General features: G+C 44.7%; 1 protein-coding gene and 1 long non-coding RNA gene across 2 annotated transcripts in view; both read right to left on the bottom strand.

Annotated features, from left to right (window-relative positions):
* The window catches only part of LOC306916577 (dynein axonemal heavy chain 12-like), a gene marked incomplete at its 3' end in the record, with an annotated part of 94,759 nt that extends 80,836 nt beyond the window's left edge, over positions 1–13,923 (bottom strand). Inside the window, exons 1-14 of the mRNA XM_079494500.1 lie at positions 13,781–13,923; positions 11,424–11,515; positions 10,751–10,836; positions 9,687–9,771; positions 8,903–8,929; positions 7,557–7,746; positions 6,910–6,979; positions 6,524–6,682; positions 6,161–6,356; positions 4,564–4,752; positions 3,737–3,890; positions 2,665–2,756; positions 2,126–2,304; positions 337–472 (exon numbers count right to left, since the gene is read on the bottom strand). Coding sequence (XP_079350626.1) covers positions 337–472; positions 2,126–2,304; positions 2,665–2,756; positions 3,737–3,890; positions 4,564–4,752; positions 6,161–6,356; positions 6,524–6,682; positions 6,910–6,979; positions 7,557–7,746; positions 8,903–8,929; positions 9,687–9,771; positions 10,751–10,836; positions 11,424–11,513 — 1,653 coding nt within the window. The 5' untranslated portion in view covers positions 11,514–11,515; positions 13,781–13,923. The remainder of the gene's footprint in view (positions 1–336; positions 473–2,125; positions 2,305–2,664; positions 2,757–3,736; positions 3,891–4,563; positions 4,753–6,160; positions 6,357–6,523; positions 6,683–6,909; positions 6,980–7,556; positions 7,747–8,902; positions 8,930–9,686; positions 9,772–10,750; positions 10,837–11,423; positions 11,516–13,780) is intronic.
* Positions 1–15,175, bottom strand: part of LOC306916580 — a 144,595-nt gene that overhangs the window by 107,083 nt on the left and 22,337 nt on the right. The gene's annotated exons all lie outside the window — the stretch shown is intronic.

The following is a 15,175-nucleotide window of genomic DNA, read 5'->3' as shown; positions in this document are numbered from 1 at the left end:
TACCTCAAAATTTTACTTAAGTACAGTACTTAAGTAAATGTACTTAGTTACTTTCCACCACTGCATACATGGATGTATTTGTAAAGCATACGCAGTATAATATTTAGGGCGATAATGGCAAAAGACATGATTACATTTTGATCACGTCATCACACCAAAACAGTAGGTTACGATAACCTAAAAGTCTTTGACTATTCGGTGTCGGCACTAAAATCAACCAAATCGAATACCGAATTACGCAATTTATTGACACTATTCGGTCGAATAGTTCCGGTGGCCGAATATTTTGTTGCATCCCTAATAAAAAGTGTAGAAATTGGCCACAGGTACACGTACCATTATCTGGTTATTTAGCTCTGCGACCCCCTTTGTCTTGGTGTGACTGATGTAAGCCATCATCTCAGCCATGTCCTCGGTGTGCTGTGGGACCACCAGGGCTTTCTCTTTGATGCTTTCAAATTCACGGCAGATCCTTTGAGGTCACACGCATACACATATGCGCGCACACACACACACACACACACACACACGCACACACGCACGCACGCACGCACGCACACGCACACGCGCACACACACACACACACACACACACACACACACACACACACACACACACACACATTATGCAGAATGTCCCATTTCACAAGTTTCCAAATGTATACAATTAATAAAAACTGTCGAGTTTATTCCGTGAGTGGGATCATTATAATATTAAGTGCCGGCCCAGCTTATATTTGTAACTTCATGTTGTGTCATTTATGTATAGATGTAGGTGCTATTATGAAGTTCACTGCCTATACAGTAAATACTCTGTGTTATATAAGAACAGAGATCCTCTTATCAACCAATTACAGTATGTCTCAGGGATGTAGATATTAATACAGCTAATTGGGGGGTAAATGTGTTATACCAATACCAATACTATATACCAGGAATGCGAGGTCATACTAGGACATGGTATGGGGGTAGGAAGTGTCGGGTGACAGAGGAAGAGGCGAGCTATGCGCAGGGCGGGATGTGTTCATTCATTCTCAGTACAATGTAACAAACGGGATGACGCGTTTAAGTAAGTCCTTGTAATGTGTTATATGTTCGTTAAATGCTCTAAATTCAGTCATAAATGATGCATCTATGCAGTCGCTATATCTGTGAATTAATAGTATGTATCTTGTGTTTCTCTTGTGTTTGCAGTTATTACCTAAACGCCACAGTCTCTGACTCCTTTGTAACGATCAATGCTATTGTACTAGATCCAAACACGGGCCAGACAAGGCAAATAAGGCTTTATACTGTACACAAGTTTAGTAGAAGTATGTTTGTACGTGTGTGAGTGTGTTATGAGATAATAGTAATAAAATGGCCAAAATCAAGTGATTGTTTACGGGCATTATTGCAACGTCGAGGCTATGTATGTTTGAGTAATATAAATGTTACAATTGGTGTGTGTTAAATCACAGTTACCAGACCTGTTTGTTATAACCCCTTTGCGGAGGGTTTGAATCAGTAATTAAGCAAAGCTATGAAACAGCAAAGTTTAGTTATATCCGTACAAAAACTCTTTTGAAAATAGATCTACAAGCTTGCAATGCGTCACATTGTGATCTTGTAGATCTGCTATTTACAAATAGTAAAAATGTATATAGGGTTGAAGTGGTTAAGGCATGTTTTGTAATAATAATCAAAATACAGTATCTGTAATATCTAGCAGTGACGTAGAGTCTGTGGGGGCCGGGGGGCCAGGGCCCCCATGAGGAATTGGACCAGGGATCTCGGCCCCCATGAGGAATTGGACCTGAATATATATTCGCCTCGGTTCATCCCGTTTGTGCCGCATCAGGTCGCGCCCGTTCGCGCAATTCTCGTCTTGCATTGACTTTGTATGTAATCGCGCCGCTCTAACCATCCAAGTCTGGCACCTTAACACGTCTGTTTTCCTCACTGTCCGGGGTGGGGGGTGGTGGGGGGTGGACCGCGTTGCCTGTCCCTTGTACACATACAGATCAGGCAGATTATGAAAACTATTCAAATAACTGTAGTTTGCCTCTGAGGTGTACAGAATAAATAAAGGTTTGAATGAATGAATGAATGAATGAATGAATGAATGAATGAATGAATGTACTCACTGCAGGTTGTGCTGTCGGTGGTCGGTGACCAGCTTCTCCAGGAGACTCCGGGCCAGCGTCTTGGCCTTGTTGGCCAGCCCCTGGTTCAGCTCCTCACAGTGCAGGTGGACCATGGTGAAATGGATCACCACCGGGAGGCTGAGGATCTCCCTGGCCAGCGCACCAAACTCCTCCACACGCTATAGGAGAAACATTCACATTCTTCGTCAGGTCACCATGACCTGACGAAGATGTATAAACTGAAACATCGAAACGTTGTCGCTTATTACTTGTACCCTGTTATTAAATTAAGGGCCTAAATTGAGTTGCTCCAGTGCCTCCTTTTCTCATGTAACCTGTCCTGACTCTGAGATGCACCAGACTGGCCTGCCATAGGCTAGGGGCGCGGTTGGAACTCCCTTCTGGACAATATATTTGTATGTGATTTACTGCCTGACAACCTGCTTGAGTACACTGTAAAACATCATACCTGGGTGTACATGAATACACTGTAAAACATCATACCTGGGTGTACATGAATACACTGTAAAACACTATACCTGGGTGTACTCGACAAATGCATGTTCCTCTTCCATGAACTTCTCCACCTCGGCCTGGGCTCTTCCATTGACCAGCCAGTCATAGCTGTCCACTGCAAACAACAATAAATACACAGGAAAAACCCTCAGTTTAAGTTGAACTTAGAGTACACAAATGGAACTAAATGGACCCTTATAAATAAATAAAAAATACATTGCATGGATGCACCTGGGACGTATCCTGAAGTCAACAGGGTTTCGGGTCTACCAACACATACCCGAAATCGGCGACCCAGCCGGCGTGATCAAGTCCCGACTTACGTCCCAGTAGCTACCCTCGATCAGACCCACTAGGGAAAGACCAGGGCCACACAATCCGTTGGAACTACTCCGTAACTAAACTACTCTGCCAGGGCTGGGAGGTACGCTCATGGCGCATGGAAGGACTAGGCTCTGTGGGTTGACTCCTGTCCGGGCCCCTCCTACGTCTCACCAGGTCCACTCCTGCTCTCACGAGTCCCAGGACCAGTCACTTCATTCAGGAGTGGTGGGCAATTGTTCCGCAGACTCCGTATACTTAAATATATACTAAATAGGTATACCAAATACTTTTTTGGAATATATTATTTAACTAACATTTTTTATAACGGAAGTCAAAGGAGGCTTAATTGGAATATCCAAATTTGAGCACGGATGGGACCCAAATGGAAACAAGACCACAAGGACATTTTGAGGGGCGCTAGCCCCTCCCTCCTATGCCCAGCTTTGACGGTTTGTGTGAACACAAACATTGGCTGATGATTGGCTGATCACCCCATAGCGATGATTTGATTGGCTGAGCAAAGTACACTGTATTGAGGATTGAGGGCAGAAAAGAGAAGACGCCAAAAGTGATTGGCCCGGAATGACATGTGTGATGATTTGATTGGCTGAGCACGGAATGTGATGTATGATGATAACTCACTTCACACAAGTGTGATTTATTTTTAAAAATCATTTTAGACCAAGTTTTTGACTTATACTCTGTACAGTGCGCGCGCTATACTGGCTGATACCGACAATATGCCACTCCCGAAAGAGAAGATAATCTCACCGTATTTGTGGAAGTGTTTGGCCGGTTCCTCCAGGTTCCTGCTCACGGCGGTCTTCACGGTGGTCTGAGCCCAGGCGTGGACATGATCCACCAGCCTGGCGTCGACGAACCACGTGCTGCTCTCTGTCATCCACGACTGCACCGTCTGGACTTTCTGTGGGTCAAGGTTTCAGACGACGGATCGACGATAGCCAGAGGTGGGGAAGAGTACTCGCATGTTTTACTTTTGGGCGGGAACATCATTTGGTGTTTTAAGCATTATGTTACGCTTTAGCTATTGAAAAATATCAGATCTACAAGCTTGTAGCGCGGCTTCTAGCTTCTAGCTGCTGCTGATTGGCCAGGCCGTTTTGTGGCCGGGCATCAAGTCTGCCTGAGAGTTCCCAGATGGGAGCAGGAGAGGGGAACCCAGTGTACTCTCTGCTGCCCCATCTGGCGGAGTCAGGTTAGGGGGGGGTCCCTGGAACAACATATTTTCAGATGGGGGCCTGCGGCCAAATTCATATCATTTTTGGGGTCCTTGACATGAACATGGTTGAACACCACTGACATAGAAACACAGGTTTTTCAGAAAACTGTCATGGTTTAGAAGACATTTGTAGAATCGTCCTCAGGTCTAAATGAGTAAAAGGACCACTTTTCAACCTAATCATGATAAATAAGCACCATTTTTGTCTGTGTCCACCAGTGACATCGTCGATGGGGAATCCAAGCTAATAGAAACGGCAGGCTTTCTATTCCTGAAAAGTTGCAATGCAATAATGGAAGCCATCGTTCTCATGATAATACAAATCTAAATCTATATATATATATATCTATTCTGGGACCTGCAGAGTATCTGTGATGATGTTCAGCATCTCCAACACGGTCTCCTCCAGGGCCTGGAAGCTGGGATAGAGCTCCATCTTCTCGTCGTCGAACGTCAGGTCCATGCGGAACAGGGGCAGGCGCTGGCCGTCGCTCGGCTCAAACAGCTTCGCAAACTCCAGCACGTTCCTCTCGAGCACGGATTTCAACTGTGGAGTTCAGAGAGGACCAACATACGTACATTAATATGAACATTATTTCAGATACATATACTGTACAAGCTGTCCTTGACCAGTTACATTTAACATTACCGACTATTACTGGTGGTACGGCGGGCGAACAGCGGCGTGACTCTGGGCGATAAAAATCTCCTAGTGGGCGTTCCTGCTGTCATTACCTATGTCCTCGCTTTGAAGCACATGTGGTCCAGTAAACATTACCAAGTGGAATTGGAACCACATTTCTGTGGTATGGTTCCACGTGGCAGGTAAACAAAGCAGCACATGAATTTGATTGGTATCAATCACCAATCAAATGTGTTGGAACGATGTTGGACGATGTTGTCCAAAAGATAAAATATTTTCATGTTTTCCTCCGCCCACTTTTCAACTATCGCCTGTTTGCCTGCTATCGCCAGTAGTTGCCGGGTCCCATAGACAAATAACACACTCGCCTGTGGAGTCGCCTTGACTCCACTATGTCGCCAGTGAAAAAACACTTGTTTTGACTATAATTTTAATTAATAAAATATTAGCCATGATGACTAAAACTATGACAAAATATTCAGACAATTTCGTCAACAAATAAAAACTAAACTAGGGACTAGTGGAGAACTAAGAGATCATTCTATGTTTGATTTGCGGTCAGGTGTTGCGTTCTGAAAAAAGCTGATTGACAAGCTCACAACAACAAAGTTGCTATGCGTTGTGAGCTTTTAGATCGGCTATTTTCAGAATGCAACCAAGTGTAAAATCAGGCATTACAACACCATCAAGGCCCGCCAAAATGCATTTTTGTTGACGAAATCAACTGTAGACAAATATTTCAGGTCACTAAAATGTGACTTAAACTAAATTACATTATATTCAAAGGACTATGACTAAACCTAAATCAAAATGTGCTGTCAAAATCAACAGTGCACTGAATTAACCCCTCCCATCACCATCAGCACCACCTGACCTGATTGGAGATGAGTTTGCAGGTCACACAGGTGTAGACGCTGTATCTATTCTAATCTATCTAATCATTAGATAATTGACACTGGGTGGAAAAAATGGATTGCAAAATGTGTAGGGAGTGTAGCGCCCATTAGATTCTAATGTAATCCTGGGCGCTACACTCCCTCTGCCAACCTGGGGAGAGCAACGGACTGACCCCATGCTTCCTTCTATCCATGAGGAGTCAAAGCCGCTTCTTTTCACCTGCCAGGGGGGGGGAGTTTCCCCCGGTAGGACGTAGCGCGTGGAAGGAACACGTTATTCCAACCAGTTCCTTTCCCCCTCCATCAGGTGCCTCAGCTGACCAGGGGGAGGCAGTACAGACACCAGGATTACTGCAAACATGCAAACTCCACACAGAAAGGCCCTTTCGCAAACCCCACCTATAGCCGTATCTGACCTGATTGGAGATGAGCGTGGTCACACAGCTGTAGAAGGAGTCCAGTTTGTCCGCTCTCACTCCCTTCATCATGTCCTTGCTGGTCAGCAGGTGGATGATCCTGGGAAACCAGGAGTTCATGAGGCGCTCTTCAGTCCTCCTGCACTCCACAGCCACCTTGTTCTTCAGGCTTTCACAGTCCACGGGCCCCGAAGACCTGACACAAACACAAAGCAGATCTCACAGTCCACAGGCCCCGAAGACCTGACACAAACACAAAGCAGATCTCACAGTCCACAGGCCCCGAAGGCCAGCACCAACACAAAGCAGATCTCAAAACAACAGTCATTCCCGTTGCTTTGGGTGACAGACTCAGCGTCTTACCGGCAGCCTGAGAGGTCGGCCAGGAGCACGGGGGAAAACGTCACGTAGCCCAGGTCCAAAACGGCTCGCATGACCGGATGAAGGACGTGCAAGTTGTCCTTTATTTGTCTGCGGCTCCGAATGAAGCACTCGTGCCAGGGTCTGGAGAAATCAACAACTCTACAGAAAAATAATAATTATATATATATTTTTTTAAATGAAGATGAAGAAGTGGTTTAGACATTTAGAACATTCATCCGAAACATTAAGCCAGTGTCTGATATACCGTTTTCACTTTATTAGTTTAAGGTTTAAGTTAGTGAGTGTGGAAATATAGTGGCCCTCTCCAGCATCAAAGTTGCCCACCCCTGTACTAGTTGGTAGCTGGTGGGTGTTGGTACTCTCACCTTGGTGTAATATCTCTCTGTTTCTCCAGAACAGCTCCTTTAATGTCTGGCTTCTGCAGCACAGTGTTTACTGCAGGGAATAAGTACAGCAATGTATCGTTAAAATGATGTCCACTAGGGGGCGTGCCACCTAGTGGTCTGTTTGCATAGCTTTGCACAGCTTTTTGAAAACCTTATAGAGCGTCGCAGTCCCGCCCCCTTTCATGACGACGCCAGGCTCAGGAAATGAATCCCAATGCATTTTTCCCATAGACATTTCAAAAAGTATTTATTTAAAGACTTTTTAAGCGTCGTACGAAGCCAACTCGAGTCGTGATAAATCATGAAAACAAACACAATATTTTGGACCAAACAAATAATTAGAAAGAAGAAAAACAACAAAAAAACTGCCGTTTTTTTCTACTTTCTAATTCTTTGTTTGGCCCAAAACATTGTGTTTATTGTCATGATTTGTCACGACAAGAGTTGGCTTTGTCCGTGGCGTAAACGTCTTTAAATAAATACTTTCTGAGGAAAATGAATGGGGATTTCTTTTCCGGGTCTCTGGAGGGGGCGGGACTGCAACGCTCTATACCCATACCTATAACACCACGCCCAAAATTTAAATCTTTAGCAAGTCCGCCCCCATGAGCTGCTAATAGACAAACCTGTATGCTGGACCATCTGGCTGAGGAAGTCCTGGCTGACCTCATGGCAGAGGCGTTGCAGGAGCTGCTCCCTGCCGGGACCCTCTCTGAGCTGGGGGGGGACACGACGCAGCACGTTGTCCAGCCACTGCTGGGGGATGGGCGCCATGGGACGGCTCTCCACGCTCCGCCTCAGGAACAGGTAGTTCATCTGTGGAACAAAGGAACAACCGTCAATCGTCATCTCTTGTGGCAACCCTATCGCCCAAGTCAAACGTTACTACATTACGTTTCTGACTAATGAGAAAACGTACCAAACGAACGTAATTCACAGTGAATTACGTTCGTTTGGTACGTTTTCTCATTTGTCAGAAACGTAATGTAGTAACGTTTGACTTGGGCGATAGGGTTGCTTGTGGAGGACAATTATTGAGATTCACATTAAAGGACCACTTCACCACTTTTCAACTTCTCTTCATATAATTGGTCCTCACTAATGTTCCTGATAAAACACCACCATTTTTTCCTACTCAGTCTGTGTCTCATAGGAGGGCTTTGGGCAGTTCGGACACCCGTCCACCAGTGACATCATCATTAGGCAGATTTTTTTTTAAACAAGATTTGTTTTAAAATATATTTAGATTTGTATTATCGTGAGAACGATGGCTTCAACTTTTGCATTGCAACTTTTCAGGAAAAGAAAGCCTGCCGTTTCTATTAGCTTGGATTCACCATCGATGATGTCACTGGTGGACGGGTTTCTGAACTGCCCACAGCCTTCCTATGAGACACAGACTGAGTAGGAAAAAATGGTGGTATTCTATCATGAACATTAGTGAGGACCAATTATAGGAAGAGAAGTTGAAAAGTGGTGAAGTGGTCCTTTAAGAGCACGAATCGTCCAGCACTAAGGGATATCGCTTTGGCTTAGTGGTTAAGATGTTGGCTAACCCGGGTATGATTCCCGGGCGTTACAATGGCAGCGGTGGCCGAACGGTTTGCGTAGCGGTCTTGATACCGGAAGGTCGCCAGTTCGTATCCCCGGACCGGCACGTTAAAATTACCACCACTGAAGTGCCCTTGAGCAAGGCATTGAACCACTACCATGAAATGTTCTATGAGCAGGGCCTGGCTGTAAACAAGTATCTGATGCTTAGTCCAGTTACCCTGGGTAAATATAGTAACTTTGCTTTGCTTTGCTTTAGCCGAACGGCTACCGCGTTTGCCATTATGTGGTCAGATGGGTGGGCCGCGAATGCTCTTGAGATGTTGGAGTGATACTGTATGAACGGATACCATTCTGACTGCACAATGATCACATTTATACCATTATCACATTTACTGCAGGATTATAAAACCACACTCACCCGCCGCTTCCGGTCTTCACTGTACATCTGTAAAGAAAATACATTATTATGATAGAATACAAAAACAATTTGCATTTTTAAGAGAATTCCCAATGTTCAGGAATGAATGAGACCGAGAATAGATTAGATACTGATAAATACTACTGATTAATTTACATAAGTGAGTGGTTCTCAAAGTGTGGTCAAAGCGAGAGAGTACAAATGGAACCAAATGGACGCATTAGGCCAGGGTCCATGTACTCTCAGAGTTAGGGGGGGGCTGTGGCCTAAAATGCATACCAAAATGGGCTCCTTCCTATAACCTATTCAGGACGGGAAACCCTTTTGGTGTTTTAAGCATTATGTTATACTTTAGCTATTGAAAAATAGCAGATCTACAAGCTCATAGCGCAGTACCGAGTCCCGCGCTACGAGCTTGTAGATCTGCTATTTTTGAAAAATGTTGCTGGTGGCTCCCTGGAACAAGATATTTTCAGATGGGGGTCAGCGGCCAATTACATACAATTGTTGGGGTCCTTGACATGAAATAGTTTGAGAACTACTGATATAAGAACATACTGTATAGGATTTTCAGAAAACTGTCATGATTTAGAAGACATTTTGTAGGTCTAAATGGGTTAAACATGCAGTTGTTGAACTACCGCTTTAGATACATTAGATACTTAGATCAATAGATTGATTGATCCACAGACAGACAGACAGACAGGCAGGCAGGCAGGCAGGCAGGCAGGCAGGCAGGCAGGCCGACCGACCGACCGACCGACCGACCGACCGACCATCTTACAGTGGGTGGGAATTGTGGCTCAGGAGTCTTGGGAACCATGCTTCGGTCGTGTCTTGCTCTGTAGGTGTCCATGGCACTGGTAACCCTGAAAAGTGTGATGGGGAAGCCAACGTCATCTCTCAACCCATTTTGAGCGGGAACCCCTTTTGGTGTTTTAAGCATTATGTTACACTTTAGCTATTGAAAAAGATAGCTAAAGTGTAACATAATCTACAAGCCTCAGCTGATGACTTTGGCAAAGTGCACTTGTTCTCTTACCCCTGTTCTCTACCAAGGGTGAATCCCACTCCCTCTTACCCCTGTTCTCTACCAAGGGTGAATCCCACTCCCTCTTACCCCTGTTCTCTACCAAGGGTGAATCCCACTCCCTCTTACCCCTGTTCTCTACCAAGGGTGAATCCCACTCCCTCTTACCCCTGTTCTCTACCAAGGGTGAATCCCACTCCCTTTTAGTCTGTGATTAGTTAGAGTACTATATTTATTAACCCCTTGAGCCTTAGCATCCCTATTCTGGGGGGAACACTTGCTGAGTATAGAGCGTCGCAGTCCCGCCTCCTACCCTGGACCAGGAAATGAAACCCAATGCATTTTCCTCATAGACATTTCTTAAAGTATTTATTTAAAGACGGTTACGCCACGGACAAAGCCAACTGGAGTCGTGACAACTCATGACAACACAAACAATATTTTGGACCAAACAAATAATTACAAAGAAGAAAAACAACAAAAAAGTGTTGTAACCTGCCGTTTTTTTCTTCTTTCTAATTATTTTTTCGGCCCCAAAAATTTTGTTTGTTGTCATGATTTGTCACGACTCGAGTTGGCTTTGTCCGCGGCATAAACGTCTTTAAATAAATACTTTCTGAAATGTCTATGAGGAAAATGAACGGAGAATAATTTCCTGGTCCATGGTAAGGGGCGGGACTGCGACGCTCTATAGCCGGTCTCTTTAGTCATCACAGCTTAGTTTTCATTTGGTTTCCATTTAGTGTTCGTCAGTGAAAAAAAAGGTAATCGACGGACTTTTTTTTTTGTCATAGTATTAGTCAACACTGCGTACTCACATGATCTTGTGCAGTTCCTCTCGCTGATGTCTGCTCCTCCGGTGCTTCAACAACATCCTCCTCTTACCCCCCATGGCTCCATCCTCCTGCTCATTACACAGAGTTTGACCATCAATATTGTTGTCACCCTTTGTCAAGTCCCGCCCGTGGTTGTGCCCCTCTTCGCACCCATTGGTTTGCCGTTTTGTGGTTGGACAAAAATCCTCTTTCTCTCCAGCCACTACCATTGAAAAATCGTCTCTCTGTGTGTGTGTGTGTGTGTGTGTGTGTGTGTGTGTTTTTTTTTTTTTTTTTTGCAATTTGCATTGAACATTGGAACGTTACTGTATTTCTGTAGATCTGCTATTTCTGCTATTTTTGAAATTGGACATTTTTTTCAACACGATTATGCAAAAAACATCACACCTGTGTGAACTGAGTGGTGTAAGGTCTTATATAGACTGATCAGCTGTGGTCTGACGTAATGTCTGACGTAATGAAATCACACCCGTGTGAACTGGGTGACCATAGCAACCGTGCTCATTTTTTGGTACGAACAGACAGACAGACAGACACGTAAACTAACAAAGCCAGTTGTAGGAGTGGTTTACACCACTCAAAAAAACACAACTGCGATTATCTCAAATGGTTGTGATTAGGCGATGATGTAATAATGATGACAGGCCTACTGTACCTGCTGGCTGCGTGGGATTGGAGGCAGCGGTGAGAAGCTTCTAGCGCCACCTGCTGCTGCTGCTGCGGAGGAGGAGGCGTCCAACGACATAGCTGGAAACACAGTTAACCCATTCAGGCCTGACGTCGAAATTAAAAAAAAAAAAGTTTTCTAAATCATGACAATTTTCTGAAAGATTTGAGGCACATTTTAACGATTTTTCAAAAATAGCAGACCTACAAGTTCATAGCGCGCCACTCGGTGGCGCGCTATGAGCTTGTAGATCTGCTATTTTTCAATAGCTAAATTATAACATAATGTTTAAAACACCAAAAGGGGTTCCCGCCCAAAATGGGTTAATGGTTAATGTGGTTAAACGCTAACGTGACATGGATGCGTTCCAGGTCTCAATGGATTAAAGAAGGTAGGGTAAGTGATATTCTTTGGTTAAAACAAACATTTATTTTTTTTGTTAAAAGGTGTCTCCTCCTCCGCGTGCGTCATCAGTGCCCATACCCGAGGTGGGGTTGGCGAAAGGGCCTTTCTGTGTGGAGTTTGCATGTTCTCCCCGTGTCCCCTAGGGTAGGTGGTAGGTACCCTCACAAAAAACATGCAGTAATCCTGGTCTCTAAACTGCCTCCCCCTGGCCAGCCGGGGCGCCTGATGGAGGGGAAAGGAACTGGTTGGAATAACGTGTTCCTTCCACGCGCTACGTCCAACTAGGGAAACTTGGACACTCATGCATGAAGGAAGCATGAGTTCAAGTCCGTTGCTCTCCCCATGTCCTCCATATATGGAGACTAGCTTGGCGGAGGGTGTGTAGAGCCCAGGATCACATTGGATAATTGACATAGGGGTGAAAAATGGGTTACAAAATCGTGGGATAAAACATTTAATAATAAAAAAAGGTTAAAGGAGCATTCAGTGATTTGGGTGATTTGGAAAAAACCCTGGTCCGCCCTGGTAACAACATGTACACATGCACGCACTACAGTGGGGGGGGGCACAACAGACCAACAGCACGTGCACCAAGGCCCACCCCACTCGATCATGATTGGAGGAAGGCCCCTCTCATCCTGATTGGATGAAAGCTTTGCCACCCAAAGCCCAAACTGAAACTAGGGTTTTTTGACTCCAGGGGCTCACTGGGGACAGGGAGGAACTCCTTATATGGTCAGCACACTTTATAGTAGGGAGGATTATCCAAAAAATAAGTGATATTTGAATTAAGTGAAATCACTGAATATACCTTTAAATAATCATTGCTATAGTGTTTGTTCAGTAACAGTGTTAAATAGCTCTATATTCTGATAGTAGCTTTAGTTTTAATATAATCCTCCCTACTATAGACAACACATTAGATTATCACAACAAAACAAAAAAGGAGTGATATTTGAATGAAGTGAAATCACTGAATATACCTTTAACTCTTGAGAATGTAAAATGAAACACTCTCAAGAGTTATCTGCATGTGTTAATTTACAAGAAGGCTACACAATTAGAGAATGTAGAAGAATTGTTATTTTGATCAACGTTTGCCTGTTACCTCTCCTTAGTGGAGAGGTAACGGCAGCGGTGGCCGAACGGATTGCGGAGCGGTCTTGATACCGGAAGGTCGCCAGTTCGAATCAGCGGTCCGACACGTTAAAATTACCACCGCTGAAGTGCCCTTGAACAAGGCAATGAACCACTATGATGAAATGTTCTATGAGCAGGGCCTGGCTGGAAACAAGTTCTTGAGCTTAGCCCAGATACCCTGGGTAAATATAGTAATCATTTCATTTAATTTCCTAAATGGTAGGCTGCCAACAGCATTAGGCTACAGCATGGAATTGTGGACAAAATCGTATCCAACGATAACAAAGTTTTGGGTGTGAGACTGTGAGAGGTCCGTGACGCAAATGCCGAATAAATAATGGGTATTGATATGAAAAGGGTTGAAAACCACTGGTTTACAACGCTACAGAATTCAACAATGACGTAGACTAATTTTCAAACAGGTGTGTAGGCTGTAGCTGCTATAGGCTATCACAAAAAGTAGTCACTGTCTAACTAACTTAATGAATTAATTAGTTACCTCTTTGTTCAGCGATTAAAACCCTTCACGGTTTAGTTTAGTCTTGGCATTCTGTAGTTGAGAAAACACAACAACCTAGTTGCCACGGTAACCCGCGTTGTTGTTATACACGTAGCGGCGCGGTGCTGATTGTGTGCGTATAGGAGAGAGAGAGAGAGAGAGAGAGAGAGAGAGAAGGGACAGAGAGAGAGAGAGAGAGAGAGAGAGAGAGGGGGGACAGGGAGAGAGAGAGAGAACAGAGAGAGAAGGGACAGAGAGAGAGAGAGAGTCAGTGGCTTTCCATTTCCTCCTCTGCAATTACCTGACTATCAGGAACATTCGCCACTGTGTTCTTTCTTTTAGTGCTCACTCTCTCAACCTGTGCTGAGCTGCTAGGTGCAGCCTGCTCACTCACAGGTGTGACTGGTTCTTTATGCACTAACACAGGGCCGGTCCTGAGCAATCTGGCGCCCCAAGCAGGATTTGTGCCCCCCCCCCCCCCCCCCCCCCCCCTCCTCTTCCTCAGTGCTGCTGTTAGAGCGCGCTGTTTGAGTATTTACAGTCTCACCAGCTGACTGTGCTCTGCCTCTACGAGGACATGCATAACGCTTATGGCCAACATCGCCACAATCAAAACATTTCATTTGTCCAGAGCTGGCATACACCATATAGGAGCCCTCGCCATATTTCACTCTGAATGAAACCTCTAGTGTCTGCGACGGAGCATCCAAAAACATAAACACATGTCTCCTCAGAGACTGAACGTGTTTCAGCCTTGCATCTCTGCAGCCCAGTGGGACCATTTTAATACCACTAGCAAATTTACCAAACCGCTGTAATTCCTCCAGCAGCTGAGCGTTGTTAATGAACGGCGGAACGCCAGAGATAGTGATGCGGACACAGACGGCACCGCGAGCGGCGACAGAGTAGTGAAGGTGTCGCTAATAACAACACCTCTCTCTATTAGATCACTGACATTTCTCTCATCGTGCGTGAAAACAACCACCGCTTTATTCATTCTGGAGGCAAACAGTACATTATCATGCCCGATCTCCTCGGCAACACACAACAAAACCTCCTCCACCGACACGCTGGGATCCGGGGGAACGATACGGACCCCCTGTCGGATCGACGGAGCGTGCGACGGGGGAGGCGGCGGGTCCCCAGCGGGGGACGCCATCTCCCCGTGGAATTAACAGCAACAAAAACAATCCCTCGATTCTTCTTTGTAATCCAGCACAGTAAAGAAACAATAACTCTCTTACCTGATCATGCGAGATATGTGTGGGGAAAAAAGGAGAAGTAGAATCCACAGAAAACAAACTTTCCAAACTCACACTCACGCACTCCCACTCATTCCACCACCGGCGTGTAAAGGAAATTAAATTAAATTGTAACTGTCCCAGAATGAGAGACAGTGGTTTCAGGTATAAACTTGAATTATATTAAATGTTATTTTGTGTGCAACATTTATGATCACACTTGGACAAAAAGGTTGATTTCATTATGAATAAATAGAATTAAAAACGACAATAAATATGTTAAAAGGTTATATCGCAAGGTAAAAATGCACCCTATGCAAAAGGGGATCACATGATTAGAGTGTCACGTGACGTCACCTATCAGTAAGGGTCAGAGGTTGAACTGAGTTCCTGGAGAGAAGTTGTATTTTTGGGAACGTCAGAGAGAGACAAATATTCAGTAATCTGCACATGGT

The sequence above is a fragment of the Electrona antarctica genome (genome assembly GCF_951216825.1).
Source record: "Electrona antarctica genome assembly, chromosome: 23".
Taxonomy (NCBI): domain Eukaryota; kingdom Metazoa; phylum Chordata; class Actinopteri; order Myctophiformes; family Myctophidae; genus Electrona; species Electrona antarctica.
Note: the sequence above shows the minus strand (reverse complement) of the source record. Positions and strands in the feature narration are given on the sequence as shown.